Source organism: Clarias gariepinus, chromosome 14 (assembly GCF_024256425.1).
Source record: "Clarias gariepinus isolate MV-2021 ecotype Netherlands chromosome 14, CGAR_prim_01v2, whole genome shotgun sequence".
NCBI classification, from domain to species: Eukaryota; Metazoa; Chordata; class Actinopteri; order Siluriformes; family Clariidae; genus Clarias; species Clarias gariepinus.
The window spans coordinates 5,913,836-5,940,235 of record NC_071113.1 but is presented as its reverse complement, the minus strand read 5'-3'; the positions used below and the strand labels follow the sequence as shown (position 1 = coordinate 5,940,235).

Genomic DNA, 26,400 nt, shown 5'->3' with positions numbered 1-26,400 from the left:
TTTTGTTTTTTAAATTGTTTTTTGTTTTAGAATTTGTTATTTTGTTATCGGGTTTATTTTGTTTTTAGTTTTAGGATTTGTTCTTTTATTTTCAGTTTTGTTATTTTGTTTTTGTATTTTGTTTTTGTATTTGTCGTTTGTATAAAAAGTTTTTATTTTGTTTTTGCATAAATTTTGTTTTGGGATTTGTTCTATTGTTTTCCGTTTTTGTTTTTTGTTTTTTTTTATTTTGTTTTTGGATAAATTTTGTTTTAGGATTTGTTATTTTGTTTTGCACTTCTCAGCCACTGCACATTCTCTCTTGAGTAATTAATAAAGACTCTCAAATCAAACTGGACATTGTTAGATAACATTATTGTGCTTGTTCTTATACATGTGTTTCTTTAGTGACAGCCAATTTATGTATAATATATATAATATATGCTAATATAACACAAAAATACAAAATGCAGTTTTTAAATGATGATTAAATTTATCAAGGTAATATAACTATGTGAAAAGTAATTTTTCACTGCAAAATCATAAATAAACTGCGATTAACCACATTCTTTTGGAATCTGATTTAAATTTGACTTGCCACACCCAGGCCTGATTACTGCCAGACCTGCTGAATCTAGAAATCACTAAAACAGAACCCATGTCAATGTCAAGCACACTAAGAGATCTCAAACAGCAACAATCATGCCGCAATCAAAAGAAACAAATGAACAGATGAGAAACAAAGTAATAGAGATGTATCAGTCTGGAAAGAGTTATAAGCCATTTTTAAGGCTTTTGGACGCCAGTGAACCATGGTGAGAGCCATTATACACAAATGGAGAAAACTTGGAACAGTGGTGAACCTTCCCAGAACTAGCTGGTCTACCAAAATTATTTTAAGAGCACAATGACAACATATCCAGAAGCTTAGAAAAGAGGGCCATTTTGACAATTTATGTCTTGATGTACTCTTTAGGTAAAATGGTGAGAGTTTGTCATTTGGATTTTTAGCAAATTTCCTGACATAGTGATATTGATGATTCTACAACCCAGATTTGCATAGTCAGTGTCTGCTTCACCGAGTCAAAGGCTGGAGTGGGCTGGACACCTGAACTCCTGAGTCCTACAGTACTTTTTACCCTCCGGATGGAGCTCCTCAGAGGAGCTGGGTGGCTAATGCAGGAGCTGAGGTTTTCTCAGACTGGCTTTCTGGGAGATGCCAACCACTTGGGCACTGTGTCCAAATGCTGTAATGGAGGCCACCTTCTTGTTCTTCTGGTTTCTCCCACAGTTCAAAGACATGCAGATTAAGCTAACTGGCATCCCAAAACTGCCCGTAGTGTTTGAATGTTGACTGGATGTCCTACCATAGTTATAAATGGGAATAAATGCAATGGTCACTTTTGGCCTCCACGGTCCCTGGCTGGACTACGGAAGTTCCTAGATGGATGAATGATGACTTCGCACACACACTCAGGTTCTCAAGTAGTAAATAATATATATTTTTTTTTTAGAATTTACATAAATACACACACACACACACACACACACACACACATATATATATATATATATATATATATATATATATATATATATATATATGCTGCTTAAAAATACATAAAAAATAAATTATATATATATATATATATATATATATATATATATATAATTTTTTATGTATTTTTAAGCAGTCAGAGTAGTGCTACAGTAAGTAATGCATTAGCTAGAACAAATCAATATCTGAGCAGATGAGCTGAAATATTTTTACTGAATTTTTGAATATAAAAATGCTTAAATAATAAATCTTGTTATTTATTAGGTGGACTATGTTAATACAAACAAACAAAAAGCTAGAAGTTTATCATGCATTAATATATATTCATGTAATTGATAGAAACTTGTATAACATCTATAGAATCAGGTTTTGTAGTGAAGAAAAGCATTAGAGACAGTCCTTCAAACTCCAGCACACACCGTAAATGATGACCATGCAACAAAAGCTTGGAAAATGACCTTTATTAATAGTGTATAAAAAGAAAACAACGGTTTATGCGCCTTTCACTATGCATCAATATCGCTGTTAATAGGCAATACGAAGTAGAAAGACAATATTACGATGCTGTGTTATTCCTGTAGGACATAGTACATCTAATACTTTCAAATACTGGTCAAACAGAAGGCCAATAAAAAGCAAGTGTGGTTTGGAGTTAATAAGAGAAAGGTTTCTAATTGCATCATTAAAAACACATTGCTTGTTTAGCTAATTATTATCAAACAAATTTACATGTAAAAGTGCATCTTAAAACGGAAAAGAAAAACTGGCACTTTAACAGATCTTATTAAAAACATCTGGGGGAATTACAAAAAAAATGTATGTAGCCTATAAAAAAAAGAAAAAAGTAGGAAAGGAGCATAGAAAGGGCATAGATTTTTTTTGGTGGGGGGGATCATCACATGCACAGTGTCCTGTTTTTTATTACATCGGACACCTTGTCGTATTCAAGTAACTCACTCTTGCTTGGGGGGAAATAATAAATTAGATACCGTCAACTGCCCTGCAGTCATGATGTGTTCAATGGTGTTTCAAAAGGACACAAAGGATGCATTTGTAAAAATACAGTACAGTTGTGGGAACATGATACATACAAATATGATGTGAAATATTGACCTGGCTGAAAACATTATTAGATTTTTAAAATTTAAAATAAAAAAAATAAAAAAGCAAAGAACACACACCTTATGCAACAAAGCTATATCTGGACCATTTATAGACTCCATTTCTACACTTACAGTTCCTCAACAATGCCTCGATTGCAGACAACAGACCTGCGCAGCGTCTACAACTGCGCCATGTACCAAAAGCCTCGGCCTGACAAACCTTTGGATAAAACTTTAAACACACATGACATCTGTGCAACTTGCATTTATTCTTGCATGATCATAACTTGCGATACATGTTCTTCTTTTGATCGAAAGGATAACCTGAGAGAATATGCAGTAAATGAATGATTTAAAAATTCTTTTTTTTGTTTTAAAAAATTTCTCATTCTTCACCATTTCCCATCTTTTCATTTATCTTTTCACAAGAGAAGGTGTGATCAAAGACTCAGGGCTGACAGCACGAGAACCTGAATGATTGTACTGTTTCCTTATTATTATTATTATTATTATCAGCTCTTTTCGAGCTAAAATGTGATTAAAATGAGGGGATTATTTTTTCAACCTTTTCTAAGAGGCAAAAAAAAACATGTACCCTAAACTGTCTCTGTCACTTGTGGTATATTCAGTAGTTGATATTAGCATCTTTCCTTTATTGCATTTGTTGATATTGTTACAATATTTTTTATTTTTTTGCTGTCCAGCAACAAAGCACATACTATAGGCTATCTGACGCTGATAAATATTTTTGTGTGTATTATTCTTTGGTGAGAGGAGCATATTTTAGCTGGAAAAAATCAAACTGATGCTCTTAATGTAGGATCTCAGGGTTTGGGAGGGGGTCGAGAAGGAGGCGGACACGGGGCAGTGGGCGGAGCTCGGGAAGGAGGCGGACCCGGGACTCCGTTGGGTGCTTTCGGGGGTGGACACTGAGGAAGTGGACTTACAGGAGGTGGTGCCTGGCAGTAGTCAGGAGGAGGTGGGGGTGGGGTTTGAGCACTGGGTGGGGCCTTTGCTGCCTCCTCTTTCACCCTGGTGAAGTTGATGCATCGTCCCTAAAGGGGGAAGGAAGGCAGAACAAAGAGATTAAATAGTGACATAACACTCTCTCTATCTCTATTTTTGCGCTTTCATGTTGCAACAATTAGTGATCAACCTTTTCTAATCCGGATCTAAGCTGCAGCAAAAATCTGAAGCTGTTCTATTCTTTATTTTTATCTACAGTATCTTCCTTTCTGGTGCATTTTGGCAATAAGGAGTTTGTAAAATAAGTGTGATAATGTTAAAGTCCCTCAAAACCAAATAACTTTAGTAAAATATAGATTAAAAAGTCATTATCTATATAAATAAATAAAAGGTTTTGTCTGTACATTGGTGAGAACTCGCTCTTTCAATGACAATCTTTACGTTTCATACATTGGAGGTCCAGCCAGATTTTGTCACAACAATCAAACTTTTTCAGTCTTTCTGTTTTTCTCTGAAGTTAAACTTGCATCATAAATTAAATCACAATTTCTATTAAAATAGTTCTGATCAGTTTTGTGCCAGATTATAAAGCTCAAGTTTTAACCGTACTGCGCATGTGTCAAACTTGTGAGCGCGTCTTAAATCGACAGAACTTAATGCAGTAGGTAGATATCGGCCTGAAGTTCAACCTGCAAAATAAATAAAATCAAAACTTTGAGTAAAAGTGATGTTATGAACAGTTATCTGCCGGATTTAATAATCTACTTTAGAATAAGCTACTAATGCGCTACATGCTCAATGTAAACAAACACCTGCACCAATAGATATTAATTAAAAAAAGCTCAACTGAATGAATATTTTTACTGGGATTAGTTCATATTTTCACGGCTAAAATAGTAAATTTTACCTCACTGGAGTCACTTTTAGACGGAACTTCATCTTCATCTGATCTACGTTTTCCATTTCTCATCTGTGATTCACTCTCCGATTACCGAACAGGGAGTGTATTTGTGTGACGACGAAAGAAGTACAACTTCAAGCGCAAACAAGGTGTAAGATACTCAACCTTACAACATTTTATTTCTTTGTATTAATAAGTCCGACAGACAGACCTTTAGGGCTTCAACCTGAAATAATAATAAGAATATCACTGATTCCATAAAAGATCATCAGATTATTTTAACTTTTAAACTATTTTTTACAAACTCATCAATGATGCGTACTTACGCTCACGCTAATTTCTTCAGCTTCCAGGGTAACTGCTTCATGATTTTTATTTTTATGCCTATCACTTTTATGATTTTTGATAAGAATTAATTCCATGAATTCATTAACGGTCTTCAGCCTTGACTAGTCAGATATCGCAGGTCTCTCTGTCGGAGTCTGTAGAGCGATTTTTAAATCATCACCGTTATCTGTGGAACGAGCTTACCAAATCATCGGCTTATCCGTTACGTAACGCCAGCGTATTTTACTCTGTCTCTTATCTCTGTCTTTAGTGCTTTGTTGCTATGCCATGGCTAATGATGTCAGACCCATGACATCATTGAGCCATGGTGGCCACTGTTTCTAAACCCGTAGTGTAGCAAAAATTGTTAAAGTGGCGACTGGGCTTCAGAATGTTATATGTTCCCTAGTGAGAATGGTTCCCCTTGGGAGGTTTTTCCTTCTCATTGTCACCACTGACTTATTAGGAATCTAAAAATGTATCTATTTCCGTACTGCTGCTCTATGTGCGTAACTCAACTGTCCTTAGTCGCGGTGTTTTTTTTTGGCACAAAATAAAAAACGTTAGCACAAAAGTGACCTCCTGACATGCCTACAATTAGATACAGACCCATAAAGCGGTTTGTTTTCTTAGCCGTATGATGAAGCGCTATGTTTCAAGAGGCTGTTTCAAGACAGAACTGCATATGACCTCATCTCTTAATTCTATGCCAGTCTGTTAGAGTATCTCTGTGTGTGTGTAACTTGAAGCCTCTAATTAAGGATCTGAAGCTCCACCCATGCTTTTTTTTTTTTTTTTTTTTTACGTCAGAAACTGCTGAAAGCTTGTGAAACTGATCATGGTGCATAACTGAGACCCTGGGTAGCGGCAAAAGACAACTGGGCCAAAGAGTGCAGATGAGAAAAACAGGCTGGTGAAAGTTAATGACATGCTACAGGGCTAACACACACACACACACACACACACACACACACAAACCGCCGTGGACTATGGAGGATGTTAAAAAAAAAAACTCATACTAAACTTTAGTACAACTTTTCTTTGTCACTTTGGTGTGTCAGGTTTCACCTGGAAATGTGCGAATTGTGTACTTTTAAAGTATGTGAGTGAACCAAATAAGGTACATTCCATTCACTTTCCTGGGGTAAAGATGCGTACTGTAAGCACAAACAGGGTATGCATAAGAGCACCACCCCGATAACTAGGAAAGGTACAATTTAGTAGCCTTTTATTCTGAGAATATAAACTACAATATCATCCGCAGGAAAAAGAGTTCTTTATTTCACGATTACTTAGTTTTGTTAAATGCAGATTGTTCTGTATTTATAGACATGAGGATTAACAGATGCATGGACCAGTAAAGTAGCATCTGGCTTTTTATGATATGGAAATAGGAACATTTATTCCCTATGGGCAGGGCTTTGTGAATGTTACTATGACGACATCTATGGCGACAAAATATATGTATTCTGTAAATTCTGTAAAAAACAGAGGGTGGAGGGCATTCATCTCTCCAGTCGCATATGCAGTAAATGATTCCTCCCTTAAAGGCTTGGAAAAAAAAAAGATTTAGTACCAAGTTTTTAAGGGACAGTGCAAAATGCTCAAGAAAGAGATGCAGTACAGGAACTTGTCCTCTGGGGTTACGTACTCTCAGAGAGTAACCTGATACAGGAAATGATGCCAGTTCCACTTGTTTTCCATGCTTGGGACAGCAGAAAACTAGGTCTGTGCATTCTTTTGGCTTCTCGTCATAGACTGCTCACTGAGCGGTGCGGAGAGCGATGCCATTCCATAGAAATGGTGGAAGCTCTTCTTTCACAATTAAGCTCTGAATCGAACTTTGTTAAAACTTTAAAGTCATTTTGACAGTCGATTACTGTTAATCTGAGTCATTATTCATGCTAGTAATTTTACTGTAAGCACTAATTCTTTCCAGGGATTTTTGGAGGACATTTGCAACAAGGCAATTCCGGCTGCAGTGGTTACGGCATAGTTTCGCAAATAATGCATGATTTTAATTAGGCGTCCTGTTAGAAACTGTGTTAAAAGTCTGAAAATGCAAAAAAAAAAAAAAAAAAAAAAATAGGAATGTGTCTTTATTCATTGCAAGGTCAAATCTGAAACTTATCAGAAAAGGTCAGTGGTCCAAAGTCAAACCATGTGTTTGAGGCAAATAAGGAATGAGGGCCAGGCCTTTTAAAAATGCAGACTAAATGTCTGAAACTGGTCTACATCACCGCTTGATTACTCCTTTATGGTCTGGGATTTAAAGCAGGTGCCAGACATTGTCTATGACGTACGGTGGGTATAGAAAAGAATCGTCCCTCTTTAAAATAATCACATTTTGTTGCTTTGCAGCCTGAAATGAACACAAACACAGTTTTTGTTTAATCCAGCTGTATTTGCTTTTTTTTTTAAACATTTTTTTAAAAAACAAACAAAAAAATAAATTAAAAAACAGAATCACTGATTTGGAAAAGCATCACCCCTCCTCCCAAAAATGACCTGAAACTCATTCCAGTGAAACTAATCACCTTATTAAGGATGATCTTCTCATCTTTATTTTACATTTGGCAGACACTCTTATCCAGAGCAACTTACATTTTGATCTCATTACACATCTGAGCAGGTGAGGGTTAAGGGCCGCGCTCAAGGGCCCAACAGTGGCAACTTGGTGGTTGTGGGGTTTAAACCTGGAATATTTCGAACCGTAGTCCAACGCCTTAACCACTGAGCTACCCCTGGCCCATCTTTACAATGTTTGCTCACTTTTCTTTGCAGAACAGCTCAAATCGAGTTACATTTGATTTTTAACTTTTGTGGACTGCAGTCTTCAAGTCTTTTCCCAGAATTTTTCAATGTGGTTTTAGTCTGGACTCGGACTAGGCCATGCAAGGACATTCACCTTTTTCTCCCTCAACCACTGCCTGGTCAGTTTTGCTGTGTGCTTTGGGTCATTGCCATGTTGGAAGGTAAACCTTTTTTCCATTGACAACTTTCCATTTTCCTTCTATCCTGACAAACGATCAGGCTGCTGCAGAGAAACACCTCATAACAAGATATTGCCATCTCAGTGCTTTACTGTAGGTGATCTGAATTGGATTTTCACCAGACATATCGTTTGATGTTATGACCGAATAATCTGACCAACTGTGTGTTTTTTTTTTTACAAAGCTCAGTTTTGACTACATGTGGCCTTCCTGAGGAGCGGCTTTTTGAATTTGTGATATAGTTGTACACAATGTCAACTCTTTGTCATAAATTCCTGCAACTGCTTCAGAGTTGCTGTTGGCCTCTTGGTAGCCTCTCTGAAAAGTTGCCTCCTGGCTCTTTCATCCAGTTTTGGAGTGATGTCCTGATCCAAGGAGGGTCTTTATCGTACCAAATATCTTTCGCTTGTTAATAATAGATTAGGACTCAGCTCCTAGGTAGTGATAAAGCCTTCAAATTGTTTTCGTTTTTTCCATCTTCTTTATCACAGAGATCTTTTGAGAGTACCATGCCACCCATAGTTGATTGTTTGCTTTAGCTGCACTACCAGGGACTGAAACGCTCCAGCTTTACGTGCTGAGCTAATCAAAACGACCACAGCTGTTCACATGGAATAAATGGTTAAATGGCTTTGTGTGCCATTGAGAAGATGTTTAGCTTTAGCAAAGCAACAAAATATGATCATTTTAAAGAGAGGTGGAGGGGATTCTTTTTTTGTACCCATTGTATCTTGGCATGGTTGTTGGTTGGAGTTGTTGGTATTTGGAGATGATAGATGTATAAGAAGGGGGGATATATATGTGTAATATGTGTAATAGGATAAATTTGAGAGAATTTTTAGTTTCCTTTAAAAACTAAATTAAAGACAATATATCATTTAGAACTTTTTCTAGTTTTAGGTATTAATAAGGACCTTGGTCCAGTGTCTCTGTGTGACAGGTTTCAGTACTCACATGATCTCCAGGCTGTGGTCTCATAAGTGAAACTTGGTCGTAACCGCGGCGAAACAGAGCCCAAAGTGCATCAAGTTTACCCTGGACACGAGCAGCATAAAACATTATCAATATTTATTATTATTGGTCATATCTATAATAAAACACACATAAAGGAGACCTATATGTTTACGTGATTGTAAGTAAAGAAAGCAATACGATATGTTACATTTTTTATTTTATAGAGCAACGTAAGATGACAGGTCCTGAAAAGCTGATCTTAAGTGTACGGTATAAAGTAAATAGCAGGTACCCTTACTTACCCTAATTGGGGAGTACCACTTCCTGTTCTGAGGAGCATTCTTGTTTCCGTGTTTTTTAGGCTTGGGTTCAAAGGGTTCAAACTCTTGCTCCGGCATTTTCACCACTGCGTTTTTGGGTTTCTCCAGCTTGGCGCCCTCTTCAGTGGATCCCTTCCCACCCCAGCGGACCTAAAACATTATTTGTTGCATAAATAAATGTCAGCTTTTTATATACATTTGAGCAAATTTATATATGATCAGGTTATCCAAGCAAGGCATAAAGGCAATTGTGTCTGTAGGAAGGTTCACATGTTCTCCATGTGTCAGTGTGGGTTTTATCTGCGTATCAGTGGTTTTCTCCTGGTCTTCAAAACCATACCGGTGATTGAACTGGCTACACTAAATTATCCCTTGGTGTGAATAACTGTGTGACTTCATTGTAGGTCTGGATTTATTGCAACCCTTAACATGATAAAGTGCTTACTACAGATCAGTGTAGCAGTTTATAAATTAGTCTTGGATGATATACAGAATATTCTGCTTTATTTTAGTTTCCAATTAGGACAACTGGATAATGTTCAGCCTTTTTAAGGCTTGTGGACTCTCTGTTTTGCATTTAATTAATGTAAAAATGTTCTGTTCATTGCGTCTAAATGGGTGGTTATACACGATCAGATCACCGACCACCGACAATTAAAACATAAAACATAAAAAAGCCCAATATTGTGAAGGCTGGATCCACTTGGGGCAGCTCTGGCCCCTCGGGGCGTGACTCCACAAAACCTTTGGGGTGCGCTGTATTGTCTGGTACATGAATGAGCCTCCATGGATCAAACGTGTTTGTTTAGCACATTCCATGAGATCTGGGGAACATGGAGGCCAGATCAACATTGCTATGGGCTTATCTGTTAGATTGGACCAGACGGGTTGGCCTTTTTTCATTGGGTGCCCATCATCAAGTCACCAGTTTACTGGTATATAATTGATAATCAATGTTTTTCAATTCACCTGGCGGTGGTGTTAGTGTTGTGGCTAATCGGTGCATTGTCTGTGATGGTCATTAGGACTTACGAAAGTTTTAACTCTATACACTGCATATTTTATACTAATGTTTCACCTCCATTCGTTTAATTCCTCCAACTCCTCGTCCCCCATAGTATGAAGCATCAACAGTGGGCCATTTCTTCTTTGGCATACCGTCCTCATCGTCTGACTCCTGATAACACAAAACGTTAAGAGGGATCAACTCTGAGTAGACATGTCATATTATACACTCCATAGCTGAGAAATTTTTTCGATGGTAAGTAGTCATGGGAATTGTTATTTGGAGACACTTAACCATTGATGGTGCGATTGTTAAACGCATCAAACACCACCAAAATCTCTTAAACTGTTTTTTGGTTAGTGTGAGACATCAGCTTAACTAAATGACAGCATCTTGTAGACAAGTAATGCATGTCCATAAAAAAACAACAACAACAAAAAAAAAAACAATTGCTTTTATGTTAAAGTGTCATTGCATTCCCACAGGACACGATTGTTTCTACTGAATGTTTTTTGTTACCTGGCCATTTTAAAGACATTAAGGGGAAGACCTACTTACTGGCTGTGGGGGTGGTGGTGGAGGGGGCTCTTTGATAACCTGTGGACAGATTAAAGATTAAAAAAGAAATTAAATGGATGCCAATATAAAAAAGTTCCAATAACATTCCATTTTCTTGCCCTAATCTCAGACCCTTTTTTTTTTTTTTTTGCATACTAGTTAAAGCATGCAGCCCCATTTCATAAATCCGAAGAGTTTAACCACAGAGATCCAGTACAGCCACAGAATCAAGAACTCTCCCTGTACATTTTTTTCCACTTGAAATTAGCCATAGAGGTCTTTTATTAAGATCTTGGAAGTCATGAGAGGAGGCAGACCAAAAAAGAACTTCAATTTAAAGAAGTCAATGAGGTGTAGACTTACTACTGTGCAGCACAGGGGCCAGAACCACCACATGAACAACAACGCCAGCAACAGGAACAGGACCAGGAGGGTGATCAAAAGAATAGTGCCGTCAAACTTCAGGAGAGAGAAAAACAAAGAAAGTGTTTCCCAGTTTCTCAGTATGGATATCAATGAATCTTATTCCTATGCAATGTTTTTTTACTTTAAATAATGACTAGCAAACCATCTATACAATACCCTCCTGACCAATGTTTCAATTGAGAGCAGGGCATAGTAAAACCAGTAAGGTTAGTGGAAAAACATGCCCTGTCTTAAACTCATTAAGACCATAAACGTGATGTTTCTTCTTTGTGGGTAAGTGCCTGCTGCCTCTCGAATTCAGTTTAAAGGAGTCTGTAGGAGATTTTGGGTTAGTTAATCTTTAGAGTCCCTGTGGTTTGGCTGTGGAAAGAGCAAAGAGGGGGAAAAAGAACTCACAGTGAGGAAAAGAGACCCCTTGGGCAAAATTTAAGGAGAAGAGGAAGGTCTGAAAGCAAAGAAAAGAGCAAAATAGAAAAGTAGAGAAATAAGCTAATTATACCCACTGTACAGTAATATACACTATATGGAGAAAAGTATTGGGCCAAACCTGTTAATTAATGAATTCAGGTGCTTCAATCAATCAGGTCCCTTATCCCCAGTCAAGGGCAATATTAATGCTTTCACACCAAGACATCTTGGACAATGCTATGTTATAAACTTTGTAGAATGAATGGACATGAGTTCCCACAGAAACACTCCAGAATCTTGTTATAGCTGCAAATGGGGGACCCACTCCATATTGAAGTCTATGTATTCAGATACAATATTATTGCAGATTTGGCCAAATACTTTTGTCCATGTAGTGTAGATTTGTCAAATATTTGTTTAATTGATAGTTCAATTATTTGCTTTAATATATTACAAATCTGTAAGTACAAATGATGCATTTAAAAAATATACAGTATCAGTGACATTCCATTCAATTTTGTTCGTATAGCGCTTTTAACAATCGTCATTGTCGCAAAGCAGCTTTACAGAATTATGAAAATACTCACAGTGCTTATGACTGTCTCTTTTACTTATTGTATACTTACACATTCGGTTGTGGTGATGTGCACAGAGCTGGTGATGAACGACAGACCTTCATTCATGCTCACTTGGAGATATACCACCCTGATACAGACAGAAAACACACGATTTGTTCACATCACAACTTTATACCCACTGTAAACGTCTGGTCCCATCATGTGATTTGCATCCTTCACTACATCCTGCTGTGTTCAAATCAAACTGGGACTGAGACACCACTTGCACTTGCAGCTGGGAGTTTTCGCCACATTCCCTGTACAATCCTGATCTCACTCCAAGATTTGCACTCCATATTGCAATTTGCACATGTTTGGGCCAATAAAGGAATTCCTGGACATTGATGGTATCCAAGCACTAGTGAAACGCTGCGATAAATGCCTAAGTGTAGCAGGGGGTTATATAGAGGATGGTTTTACTTTCACAACTGTGTTCCCTTATTCTGCGCAATCAAAAGTCCTGGTTTGACTTGAACGCCCCTCGTTCCAACCTTTCATATCAGTTTCACTCTAGTTACAAAATCCCTAAGATTCTATATGATAATAGAGACTCCTTTGAAAAACATGTTTGTGATTTATATACCGTAAGTCACATTGTTTAAATAAATGTTATAAAAATCTTATTTGAATAACGAGGCTTATTTTGGCCAATTAAATGTTGGCAAATGTTAAAACCAGAAGTGTGTGAGGGGCAATACAGTATAAATTAGGGATTTGATCAGAGAAAGACAGACAGACAGATAGACAGAGATATATTAGGAGTTGGGTTTATTTTTTCAGAAAATAAAAAAGACAGAAGGCACGAGCACAAATGCTGAGCCTGTTTCTGGTCTAAGATGAATGATATCAGTGTGAGTAGGGCAGGCCTGGTAGCGGTAATCAAAAGAAGAAAGCCAAAATGAATGATAAATGATGAAAGCGCCATTGTGGTTTGGAGTAAAATAGAGAAGGAGGGTCAGAGAGTTTGTGGAAACCAAACATACAATTAGTTCGCTGCAGGTCGATAACACGAGACGAGAAAACACAGGACCATGGTGACAGCAATAATGAAGGGTAGACGATATAAGGTTTAACTATTGGTGTCTGAAAGCATAAAGAAAACAAGGATTGCAAAACAAAGGAACTAAATTATAAGCAAAAGCTTTAGTTTATGTAAGAGGCCGAGGAGGAGGAACTGGAATGTGGAGTGTGTAGTAATGTGAATCAGCCTTCATCTTCCATCTCACAAGTGGGACCACTTACTTTCCAACCTCACTTATACTCGGCGCTGGACACAGCATGTACGTGTCTTCTATATCGGCCGGCCGTACGTCTAATGAGACATAACATAATTACTAGATAAAAACTTGAACATATTAGGATTATAAAACAAAATAATCAATTCTACGGCGATGTAATTTTTGGATAAAAAAAAAAAAAGACTTACTTAAGGTGACAGTATCGTTGATCTTGAAGCTGCACAGCACCTGGTCTATTTTTCGGGCGTGCAAAAAGCCGTTGCCTCGAACCACCACTTGGAACGACTCTGAAACATTAATTCGACTCTTTCATGATCATGCTCACCTTTTAAACATCAGTGCATTTTTTAGATTTGAACGATTCTGAATTCACACTGAGCTTCATGTTAAAACAATCATGTGGCGAGGCTGAAACCACAATGAGCTAATGTTCCTCTTGAGGAAATGCTTCTTCCAGGTTTCCTCATTGCATATATATACAGTACAGGCCAAAAGTTTGGACACACCTTCTCATCTATCTGTCAATGTGTTTTCTTTTTATTTCATGACCATTGAACACATGTGAAGTTATGTACTTAACAAAAAAAGGTCTCCACAGTCACCGGAGATGGTTTTGGGGTGAGCTGGACCGCAGAGTGAAGGCAAAGGGGCCAACTAGTGCTAAACACCTCTGGGAACTCCTTCAAGACTGTTGGAAAACCATTTCAGGTGACTATCTCTTGGAGCTCATCGAGAGAATGCCAAGAGTGTACAAAGCAGTAATCAGAGCAAAGGGTGGCTATTTTGAAGAAACTGGAATATAAAACATGTTTTCAGTTATTTCACCTTTTATTGTTAAGTACATAACTCCACGTGTTCATTCATAGTTTTGACGCCTTCAGTGAGAATCGACCAATGTAAATGGTCATGAAAATAAAGAAAACACATTGACAGATAGATAAGAAGGTGTGTCCAAACTTTTGGCCTGTACTGTATATAAATATACAGTACTCTCACTGGCCACTTCATTAGGTACACCTGTTCAACTGCTTGTTAAGGCAAATATCTAATCCCATGGCAGCAACCAAATGCATTTCAGCATGTAGACACGGTCGAGACAAACTGATGAAGTTCAAACCGAGCATCAGAATGGGGAAGGAAAGGTGAATTATGTGACTTTGAACATGGCATGATTGGTGATCAAAAAAGAATTTTTGTCATTATCTGGGACAGACAATAAAGTTTATCTTATCTTTATGATCGACTATGATTTTCAAATACAAAATCTCTAGAATTTACAGAGAATGGTATGAGAAAGATAAAATATCCAGCAGCTCTCTGAGTGAAGATGAAGGTGAGGTTGGAGTTTGCATGGATTCACCAAAGCTCAAGCGCAGTGGTAGCTCTAAGGGCTAAGGCACTGATTTACTGATTGGAAGCTCCACCAGGTTGCCATTGTTGCAAGGTCCGTAACCCTATCTGCTCCAGGGGCGCTGTATGATAAAGGCTCATGAGGTCTGATGAGTCCCGATTTCTGCTGCAACATTCAAATATTTGGGTCAGAATTTGGCATAAACAACATGAAAGCATGGATCCATCCTGCCTTGTATCAACATTTCAGGCTTGTGTAATGGTGTGGGAGATATTTTCATGGCACAGTTTGGGCCCCACAGTATTAATTTAGCATTGTTTAAACGCCACAGCCTACATCAGCATTGTTACTGACCAGGATAACACGACATGTCACGAAGCTAAAATCATCTCAAACAGGTGTCTTGAGCAAGACAGTGAGGTCACTGTACTCAAACAGCCTCTACAGTCAGCAGATCTCAATCCAATAGAGCACCACTGGGATGTAGAGGAACGGGAGATTCACACCATCTGTGATGTGCGGCCGAAAAATCTGCAATATGGACTAAAATCTGTCCGCATAAGAATGTTTTCTTGCTGAGTATATGTCATAAAGAAGGTCTAACCAAGTACTAGCAAGGTGTACCTAATAAAATGGCCACTTGATTGAATGAATCAATAATTGATGAATTTCAGGAACAGTGTTCGGTTATTCCAAAATATACCTAAAATATTTCTTTGTCAGTGTATTCATTTTACACTGTACAGTACATGCACTTTTTCTCCATTGGTGCCGATGCCATTACTGGATTATGTTAACTACCATTTACTGCACACCAGAGAAAATGAGTGGAGAGTAAATTAGATTGGAAAAAAAAAATCCCTTGGGAGAAAGATCAATATTATAGCATTGTAAGGAAAAAAAAAGTCTTTCCATCTCACGGTTCTTAGCTAATGAGAAAGTGAATTTAAAGCGACTTTTATCACCTCCTGCGCACACGCTGGAAGGCTCCACTGCCAAGATCTCAATACAGGATTTTCTGATAATCTGTAAAAAAAATAAATATATATATATATATATATAGGATTGAAAAATTATTTTAAAGAACCATTTGCAAAACCGAAGCAGAACTCTGCTGCAATGGAATGGTATAAATGTCATACTGAGGATGTCTGTGGTTGTGTTAGGAGTGTGTAGCGTTCACTTCATCTGTATTTTATTAAGTAGGAGCCTTTGTTTACCGAGTCAATCACGCCTCTGAGAGCTTGGAATCCTCCTGTCACAGGAAACACGTGCTCGATGGTGTCTGCGATGGTAGCGAGCTACAGTAAAACAAAAACACCAAGAGTTCTTAAAGTGTCCTGTCGGTTCCTTGGAGCACGTGCACGCGGAAAAATGATAACGCACACGGAATTAAAACAGCATGCAGGGTGTAGTGACAGAGAGCTGGCTTGAGCACCTGCGTCTCATTGAAATCTTTCACTCCGACACAATACACGATGGCTCCCAAGGTTCTGGCTCTGGCAGCCTGTAACAACAACAACAACAACAACAACAACAACAATGATGATGATGATGATGTGTACAGCTGTATTTTTAACCCCTACAGCAATATTGCATTGAAACACGTATGAAAGTTTACATTTATGGCACTGAGCAGACGCCCTTATCCAGATCCTTTATGCATCTGAAATTAAGGGCCTTGCTCAAGGGCCCAACAGTGGAAACTTGTTGGTTTTGATCCAACACATGAACCACTGAGACACCCCCTGCCCAATGACATGTCTAAATGTTCTAGCTGGTCAGGGACTTTACCTCCCGTTGTGCAAATTCAAGTTGTTGCTCATTGAGTTCCCCATCCGTTAATGCAATAATCACACTTGCTTTGCCTAAAAAATGACATTAGTATGAAATCAGTCGTATGATGATATTGGTTTTATTTATTAGAACTGAATCTTGGATCAATAACCAAGGTGTTGAGGTTTACAAATGTGACTCACCAAAATTCTCATGATAAATTTGTTCATTCGCCTGTGAATGATGACAACATAATTAATACACAACCATGCACATGCACAAAACATCACACTGAAAACATGTTTAGGAAGAAATAAAACACAACCGATAATTATAGGTGATTAATTAGGAACAAAATGCTGTGATGTGTCATTTGGAAGGTAGTCATCGTTCATGCTCTAAAATTCATTCATTCATCTTCTGTACTGCTTATCCTTTATACGTGGTCGCTGGAAGCCCAAGGACAAGGTGGGGTAGACTCTGGACAGGGCGCCGATCCATCACATGGTACTTATGCACACTCATTCACACACTCCGGGCAATTTGGAAACACGGTTAGCCTAATCTGCATGTCTTTGGACTGTGGGAGGAAACCGGAGTACCTGGAGGAAACCCACCAAGCACGCGAAAATCATGCAAACTCCATGCACGCAAACCTTGAGGGCGGGAATTATCTAATTTGGTAGATGAAGACAGCATATCCATAAAGCTTTTATCCCACTTTACCCACTGCCATTTCCTAATTACTGTCTTTTTTGACTGAATTATTCAACCGCAAGTTCTGACCGAGTTATCTGATTGGACGGGAGCCATTCCATGAGTGCTGATAACAGAGCATAACAGCACTGGGAGGTTTTACTCTACGTATCTCATCACGGGAGTTTTAACAATCAACCCCGTGTTTCAACTCCTGAAACCTGTAAGATAGCTGATATTCAGTTTCTCCGTTTTTCAGGACTGTCCACCACCTCCATTCTTTATTCTCTTCATCTTTTGGCTACATTTTACCCAATTAAACCTACGTTCACCCTTGTTAATTATACTAACTGCTAGTTGCTAACTTTCGGTAGCCTGAGGTTGTGCTGTTATATCTTCTGCACCAAGGCTGCACCCTTGTGCCAATGGACACATCACAGCCGTGCTGATATTCAGCACAACAGCACTCCCTCTAGCATGATATTGCTTAAGTCAAAACAGGTAGAATCAACAATCAAATCAAGTGTGTACATTGATAATATTTACTTAGTTGAAGGTAATTTACGTAAATCGATTGTATCACAATCCTACAGGATGTAATGTAATTAGGTGCATCGAATAAAAAATACATTTAAAAACATTCAGTGATTTGCCTTGTAGCCAGAGCTTCTGTCATACCTCTGGCTATAAGGCACTGTATAACTGTACGGAGATTTAATAGAATAAACAGGGAACCTTTTGCAGGCCAAGGTGCATGAACGTATCTCCTCCTGGGATTTCTCTTTTCAGGACATTCAGGCCTTTGGTTATGTGCTCCCTTAAAAAAAAAAAAAAAAGCACAAACGAGAACAGAGAACATTTTATCTCATCATCGTACCAATCCAAGACGATTTGCATTTTATTGTAAAACGTACAAAGATAATTAAAAGTAATCTACAGTAGTTAGAGCATTACGTTTTTAAATGACATAACAAATTACACATGCACATACTGCCATTCTATCTTTAACACAGGACCTTTCAGATGTATTGTATATTTCTGCTAATGCAACTCAGTCTTCTATATAACTTGCATGATTTCTATCTTGTTTAGCAGTTTAACCAGTTGTTTAGTATTTGAATCACTCCTGTGTAACAGTAACCTCCTTCGTGTTTTGCCTAAAACTGTCCACTGCCTGGTTATTGATGGGTCCCTTAATAGGAATGTGGTCCTGCGGTACTTGATGTAAAAAACAGATGGGTCAGATTTTGGCTTTGCATACACTACTCCACAACATTTATTATTGTGCCTTAGTCAGACCTCCTTTACCTGTTTTCGGTCAGCTTCATTATTGTGTTTCCTCTGCTCGAAAACACGATGAAGGACATTCGAAGCAAGGGGCTAAGATACAAAAGACAGGCATTAATAGTAACACCAAATACCACTTATATTTTTTTCATATATACTAAAAAATGTTGTAAAATCCCAACACTTCATGCCAGAAATGACCAAGAATTCACGAGTACCTGATGAACTTCTCAGCCAAACTCTCGACAAATGAGTAGATCTCATGCCAGTGGTGTTTAACACTTCCTGACCTGAGGAGGACAGGGGTCAAAACAGTCATCAATCTGTTCACACTCACTCTCCAGACGCGGACAGTCTACTTCATGATAGAGAGATTTAAATCCCACAGGATGTGATGTGTTTGTTCATAATAGGAAAAAGGAAGAAGACGCAGCCTTTACAGGGCCCGTCTCGTTTTACCCCACACTGTTCCCTGACTTGTGAAGGTTGGACACTTCCTGTCTCTGCACTTCGAGGGGGGTATGGGTGATTCATTATTGACACTCTTGAAATCTGTTCCAACTTTCTGAGTCAGCCAACTTTAGGGGACCTTCACCTCCGAAAACACTTGAAAATGGTTCTTAACTTGGGTGACGTAACAGTCTGCAAGTCTAGACATCAACCACAGCTCCCAGTTTCCTAGACAGTTAAACATGTCTTAAAAAGGTCTCTTGGAAGAAATTATAACCTGACGACTTACTGTATTAGTCCCAGGAGATGTTTAAGCTACAAAAAATATCATTTAATTTTTGCTTGTATTCCAGTTCTCTAATGTTCATAAAAAGCTCTCTAATGAATTTGTTTCGACTTCAAAGACGCTAATCAAACACACGGGCTGACTCCCCGAAGGAAAACTGGGAATGTGGTTTTCCAACAGAGTCGACAAAAAGACAAGCACAGAATATAACAAGCAAAACAAACCCAAAGAAGGGCAAACACAACTACGGATATGAGGGTCAGATAGTGGACTTGCCACCGCTTTCAACTTTAGGCTCCATAACCTCATGATGGAGATTGTTTATCTTGGATGAGAAGGCTTTTTCTGGGGTACCAGCAATCCTAGGATTGGTGCCTAGCTAGCAGTTTTCTCACCTGTCCAAACAATGATCCAGGAGGAAGTGGCCATTTTCATGTGAGATCCTTGATGAAATATTTTGTGGCACTCCTGCTGCTTTCATCTAATTTTAATTGACTGTATGAGATTCCGAGACTCGGTTTTCAAACAACATATGTTTTTTTTTTTTTATGAGACTGTAAGCAACGACAGTATGACGTATGATGTAAATAATCTGTGGTGTTCATTTCACTAGGCGGATTGATGTCTCCCACGTACAGCAGCATGTGTACAGGTAAGAGTTACCATTATATGCAGATCGATTGGCTGAACTGGTCAGAAAATGAGTGTGTTTAATCAAACTTTTAAATGTCACCTAATATCAGTGTACTGTATGATTTGGCCTGTTGTAGCATGGTTTCTCAAAACAACAAACGCTCCCAAATACACACTGTATGTACACATGAGTATAATTAAAAACTTGAATTAGCTGACTCAGCAGAGCTAAGCACTTATCTTGCTCAGCTTGACTTAATTCTCCAACACAGTTCCATTCCCTGTATGATGTATGATCAAAAAAACAAGACGTCAAAAAATATTGCCGTGCAGGTCCTTATCTAAGAAGAGAACATTCCTTACGGGTGATAACATGCTTTCTTATATAGTTTTGGTCAAAACTCCAAGAAAACGTTGAGCAATGGAGAATTAGCAGTTACACATTTTGTGCAGAGTCAGCAGTACTTTAAACTCCAGATCATCCGTACTTCAGGCCCTATATTAACTAGAGAACTGACAACTTGCTCCTGACACTGCGGCATGAATTGACCTGCAATCTCATTTAAGCGAAGGTGATACCTACTGTAGAATCTCCTTATTAGACAATAACTACTGCATTAACCCCTAGTGAATCATGTGCCTTATAAGGATATGATGAACTGAAGCTCTAAAAGAACAGTACTATTTATAAGAACAGTAAGCCACTCATCCATCACCCAATTTTAAACCATTCCAAAACAAAAAACAAAAAAAAACCCTACAACATCAATTTCCAACATATTCTTGAGTAGAAATAAAAGAAAAAGGGTAATTGTGAAGATAATTGGTTATAATAGTATTTCTTCTGATTCCATTGATTTGAATCCCAGCTAAATGGCTCACATCCGAAGTTATGGGAACTGGAAATAATGGTTTGTTACCAAACACTTTCAGCCTAAGGCCTTGGAATCTACAGCACCCTGCACAATTTTATTTCTCCTTCTATTTATACTTGTGCTGGACGTGTACTGTTTTTTAGACCCGAGCCCAGCACTAATTCTCCTCCTGCTATACAGTTCTCCTACGAAGATTCTGCAGCAGTGTGGTAACAAGTATGGCTCTTCATGCTGAATCCAGGCCCATCATCTGGCTCGCAAGGTGTCCTAGAAAAACAAGTGTGTCACGGGTTGAATTTTCCCCGTTGCAGCTGTTGTGAAGCTCTGGCATGAAATGCATGACGCAATGCTCTGGCTAGGTTAAAGTAAAGAATGTTTGGTTGAAAAACAGCTAAAGCTGACTATTTTTAAAGTCTGCTGTAGGGACACACATGAAAGGGACGTTTGCTGAATGTAATGGCACTGTTACAGAATTAGATTTCTGTAACGTCTACATAATGGGGGTTTCTAAAAGTGCTTGACCTGGCCCGTTCAGAACAGTGTTATTAGTTACATGAAATAAATTTAAATTAATCCAAAAATCCCAATCTGGATGGTTTAAACAAACTGTAATGCATGATGATGTAGTGGTTGCAATAGTAAGCAATATAACTACATAGAATAAAATTGTACTGTGATAAATCCATCCATCCATCCATCCATCCATCAAATGCTGTAGTCCAACTAGGGACCGTGGAGGCCAATGGCAAGCATTTTATTTTTTTATTCCCATCTTAACCCATAATCAACATTCACACATTTTGGGAACACCAGTCAGTCTCATCTGGATGTCTTTGGACTGTGGGAGGAAACCTGAGTACCTGGAAAAAACCCATCAAGAACATGTGAACTCCGTGCACACAGACCCGAGGCGGGACTCAGACCCAGACCCTGAAGGCGCAAGGCTACAGTGCTAACTATTAAACCACAATGCTGTCACTTCGTATACCTCTCATATTGAAAACTACTAACTGTCCCAAGCGATTAGATTTTTGTATTCATTAGATGTACTGTGATACTTAGTATATATTTGCATTAGTAGCATTTTATGCTAACCAAATAAAGTTATACAGCGCTTACTTGTACAATTGTACAATTAGCTTGTGGTTAAATGTATAGCTGTAAAGGTATACTGTATCATAAGTTTAATTGGTATCTGAACAATGTTGTTACAGCAAATGTTTCTGGCATTACATGTATTGTAAACAATAACGCAAAGTCCACGCATGCAACACACTATAAATACTCAGGACGTCACCTCTACAGTACCTTCCATTGTGTTTTGTTTTACAAAAATTCCTGGAAGTATATACGATTTCATTCTTTTCAATAGGTTATTTAAAAGTGACACCAACCAAGAAGTTATCATCTGTACCCACTTTATACCCTTATACCCTGATGAGCTTGTAATTAAGATAGATATTGTAAATACTATTACGGAAGTGTGCGTTTTTTTCCTTCATAAAAGTGCTTGGACCCCATGATTGCTGCTTGTGGTTGTATTCGATTTTTATAGCTTTTTTCCCCCATTTATTGCACATTTCTACAAAAGCAGAAGTATGTTAAAATAATACTTCTAATTCTACAGAACTCTTGTTCCCTGTTTTATTTTGGGGATTCTTTGTTTATTCATTCAGGAAATAAATGTTGATGCTCAGCATTATGATGACTCTATCCTAAGAACCATGGGGCATGAAGCAGCATACTCTGCAAAGGAAACGATTTCATCATATACACAGATATAGACATTCCCATGCTCATTTACACATAGGGATAAAAAAAGAGTCAATGTTTTGGAATAATCAGCTATTAAAAGCCAGGGTTAAGAACAAATACGAACTAACCATTACTCAGTTCTAGTAGCAGTCATTCATAAATGAGATCATTTTTTCCTTTGGGATGCTTTGGGATCATAGGACCAACAGGATAATTATGATTCTATTGGTCAAGAATGACACAAACACACATCCATATAAAAGACAGAATGCAGTTTTATGGGCCTGCAGTTGTGGGTATGCAAACCACCTGGGTTTAGTAATTATCACTTTTTCCAAGACCTTGTAAAAGCATTGAAATTCCTTTTCCTTGTTATGCAGGACTCAACCTTGATTCTGAAACAAAACACTTAAATTTTCTTTGGCAGAGCACTGTTTGGGTATGTGAATAGAAGTAATGCTAATAAGCACTTCTGCAACCATCCATCCATCCATCCATCTAGGAACCTCTATAGTACAACTAGGGACCATGGATGCCAGTGGTGACTAACATTGTATTTATTTCCATTGTACAACCGTGGTAGGATCAACATTCACACGCACATACACAATTTGGGAACACCAATTAGCCCAATCTGCATGTTTTTGGACTGTGGGAGGAAACCGGAGTACCAGGAGGAAACCCACCAAGCATGGGAAGAACATGCAAACTCGATGCACACAGACCCCAAGGTGGGAATCAAACCCTAAATCTGCGAGACGACACCAAGCCACAGTGCCGCCAATAAGCATTTACATAATAATATAATTAACTTTTGTAGAAATTTAAAATGAAAAAAAGTTTGGATGAGCGTCAGATGGCTGTTCCAGAACTATTTATTTTGATCATCATCTACTGTATGTGATCTATAAACTAAATTGTTAGAATATAGTAATATTAAATCAGTCAGTGACGAAACTTCCCTGTTTTAAAGAAGTAAGAAATCCAGTTGTGTGTCAGTTTATTTTTTGTTTGTTTTTTTACCCTAAGGATGAATGCTGAGTTTGGACACCACAGACATTTCCCATGTGGCATTGGAGTCTGCGCCAAAAAGTAGGCCATGAATACTTAAAGGCCCTGGTTAAATCAAAAACCTGTAAAACAAAATCCTTTGAGATATAGGAAAATAAGATGGGCTCTATAACTCTTGTATGTGCAAATCCAGAGAGAAGAAAGAAAAAAAAAAAAAAAACTAACTCACAAGGAGATTGTGTGAACCGCTTAGTCAGCACAAGTTATCAAATACATCCCAGCCCTCTTTGTGTCATTACACAAAACCACAGGGATGGATCGGATAGAGTAGAGTGCTTAGATCAGATGTTTTTACCGAGACAACAAGCACATTAGAAAGAAAGAAAGAAAGAAAGAAAGAAAGAGTGGTGTTGGACTAATGATGATAATAAAGATCTGACACAATGTAGAACAGATTATTATATAGTGTCATCATTAGGTAATACACACAAACAACAATAGAAAAACAAACAACATTTTTGGATCAATCTTTGAATCTCTGATTAGATTATTAATCTTAACCAAATGAACTTACTTGTCAAGGACAAAATACAGGTCGAAGGCACCTTGACAAGACCTCTCCTGGTCCTCTTCCTGACCCTGTGCCACACCATTGCTGGTGCAAAGCAAAATCCCCAAAACAACCAGTACAGGGAGCACATTCTTCCCAGAGCTCGACATCCTTAGTCTCAGTTGGCAAAAACAATCACTCCTCAGTAAAACAAACCGATTTTACATTCTCCCCGGTGCGTCCCGCGAAAAGAGAAAAACAAACAAACAAAAAACGGGGAAAAGGACGAAACACAAAGAACAGAGACGGATGTTTGTCCGTCTTTCCTCCCGTTCCAGCGGATTCCCCAGGAGTTCACAGATGTGGCGCTCCTCCTTTAGACTGAGACGTAGACGGCTGTGCTGAGAAAGAAAACCTCAGCGCGCGGTACTTCTGCGCCCTAACGGTTTCACACACACTCTAAAAACATCAAAGAAAAAACAACAACTTCAAACGCGTTTCAAACAGGAGTTCGAAAGCAGATCAAAAGAGTTCGCTCGCTTTCCGCGATGGTGAGGCTAAAGCTCGCTGTAACTCTCGACAAAACGTCCACAGGCGAGGACTCGGCAGAAAGAAAGAGACCTGGTGTCAAATTTCAACCCTTCCTCGAAAAAAATGCCTCGCCACTTTTTTAGGATTTTTTTCAGCATTCTAATGCCACCACAAGTGCAGTCCATGCAGACACGATAACTGATGATGCAGCCTCAAGGGTATGGGGGCCTGGAGCCTATCCCAGGGGATTTAGGGCACAAGGCGGGGTATATACTCTGGACTTTTATGGTGATTACACTTGACACACAAATACAATTTCAGTTACCAACTTATTATTTTTTTTGTCTAAGTTTGCATGTTCTCCTCGTGCTTGATGGGTTTCCTCCAGGTACTCCGGTTTCCTCCCACAGTCCAAAGACATGCAGATTAAGCTAATTGGCGTTCCCAAGTTGCCCGGAGTGTGTGAATAAGCGTGTGAGTGCCTGTATTTGTGTGTATCCTTCGATGGATTTGCACAGGGGTGTACCCTGCCTCGTGCTCTCGTCTCCTGGGATGGGCTCCAAGTCCCCTGTGATCATGTATACAGGATAAAGCGGTAAAGACGATAAGTCAGGGTGACAGTGAATAAGTGATATTATTCATTTATTTAGTAATACTTATAAAATAAGATGTTTGTTGGTTTATCTACAGAAAGACTCTACCCTGAATCAATAACTAAATGTTACAGTTGCTATTTAATCTCTCTCTCTCTCTCTCTCTCTCTCTCTCTCTCTATATATATATATATATATATATATATATATTAGTCCAAGACAATTTGCAGAGCAACACACTTTTCCACTTTTATCTTTCTTTCAACATGTATTTATTGTATTTATAGTATTACTTATATTGTTAACCCCCTCACTCACTCACACACTCACTCACTCTTTGTCTCATTGTCTATAGCCCTTCATCCTGTATACAGGGTTGCAGTAATATTATTAACCATTTTCACCAACTTCATTATTAACCATTGGCACACAACATGGGGGCAAAATAAAGGCTGGCTCCTGGAACAATTCTGCCCGCAAAAGAATTCTAAGAACTTTCTTAAAAAAAGGGGGAAATTTGTCTGAATCACAACTGTGGCATGTTACAAAATGTGCGCAGTCTCTGTGCGCCCATGGGTTCGCAGTGCTGCCACACTTCTCGTAATTCAGAATAACTTTCTTGGCATGTACAGTACCGCTCATGTCCTCCTCCTCAGGGTCTAAATTGTTGAAAATTATACTGTATGTGGTCTGCTTTCACATGACTGTTTATCTTTAGGACAGTCGCAACTGTCCCCTACAATACCAGCAATAACACAACACCATGCACTAGCTAATCACACTCACCATGACACATGCACACACAACGTATCACTTAGTCAACAAAACAGTGATTCAAACAAAAGGTCAAGACAGTATAACAAACATCCTGGTCATAAAAAAAACTACCTCCAAAACACATGTTTCTCAAAAAATGCTGCAGCAAATGTTGAAATTGTCTTCTCTTTTCCCAGTGAGGGAGCAGGGTCCAACAGAGCATGTGCAGTATGAGTGCCATCAGTTTAGAATGTTTTTGATTGGAGCCAATGCCCCCTGTTTCAACTTTTCCTAGTCTCCCCTACTAAGCTTTGCATGGAACCGTAGACTACAACAGGGTTTCCTCCCATAAGGGATGGTTGGATCAGTGTTTTCATGAAGTGGAATCTTAGAGCCCAAAGTCAATGGCCACTTGATTTTTACCTCTGGCATGTACTGTAGGGACAATGTATACAAAATATACACCACAAAGGTGATATAAGGAACACGTAAGGAA

The 26,400-nt window shown here is 38.4% G+C and overlaps 1 protein-coding gene across 1 annotated transcript; it reads right to left on the bottom strand.

Moving 5' to 3' along the window:
• Nucleotides 1–1,982: 1,982 nt before the first annotated feature.
• Nucleotides 1,983–24,754, bottom strand: antxr1c (ANTXR cell adhesion molecule 1c). Its single transcript, XM_053511490.1, has 18 exons — nt 24,049–24,754; nt 18,683–18,754; nt 18,486–18,557; nt 17,913–17,994; nt 16,685–16,715; nt 16,500–16,573; nt 16,144–16,212; nt 15,926–16,006; nt 15,671–15,731; nt 13,543–13,641; nt 13,359–13,428; nt 12,126–12,204; nt 11,029–11,124; nt 10,666–10,704; nt 10,180–10,278; nt 9,084–9,251; nt 8,782–8,862; nt 1,983–3,695 (listed from the first exon to the last, which is right to left on the bottom strand). Exons 1-18 carry the CDS (start codon nt 24,192–24,194, stop codon nt 3,465–3,467), a joined length of 1,650 nt encoding a protein of 549 aa, XP_053367465.1. The 5' UTR covers nt 24,195–24,754; the 3' UTR covers nt 1,983–3,464.
• Nucleotides 24,755–26,400: the final 1,646 nt, after the last annotated feature.

Excerpts from the sequence above, each read along its gene's own strand:
- antxr1c (XM_053511490.1), bottom strand. The coding sequence starts at position 24,194 with ATGTCGAGCTCTGGGAAGAATGTGCTCCCTGTACTGGTTGTTTTGGGG. Across the intron at positions 16,213-16,499 it reads TTGAATTTGCACAACGGGAG|GCTGCCAGAGCCAGAACCTT; the intron begins GTAAAGTCCCTG and ends TTGTTGTTACAG. Across the intron at positions 9,252-10,179 it reads GAGGAATTAAACGAATGGAG|GTCCGCTGGGGTGGGAAGGG; the intron begins GTGAAACATTAG and ends ATAATGTTTTAG.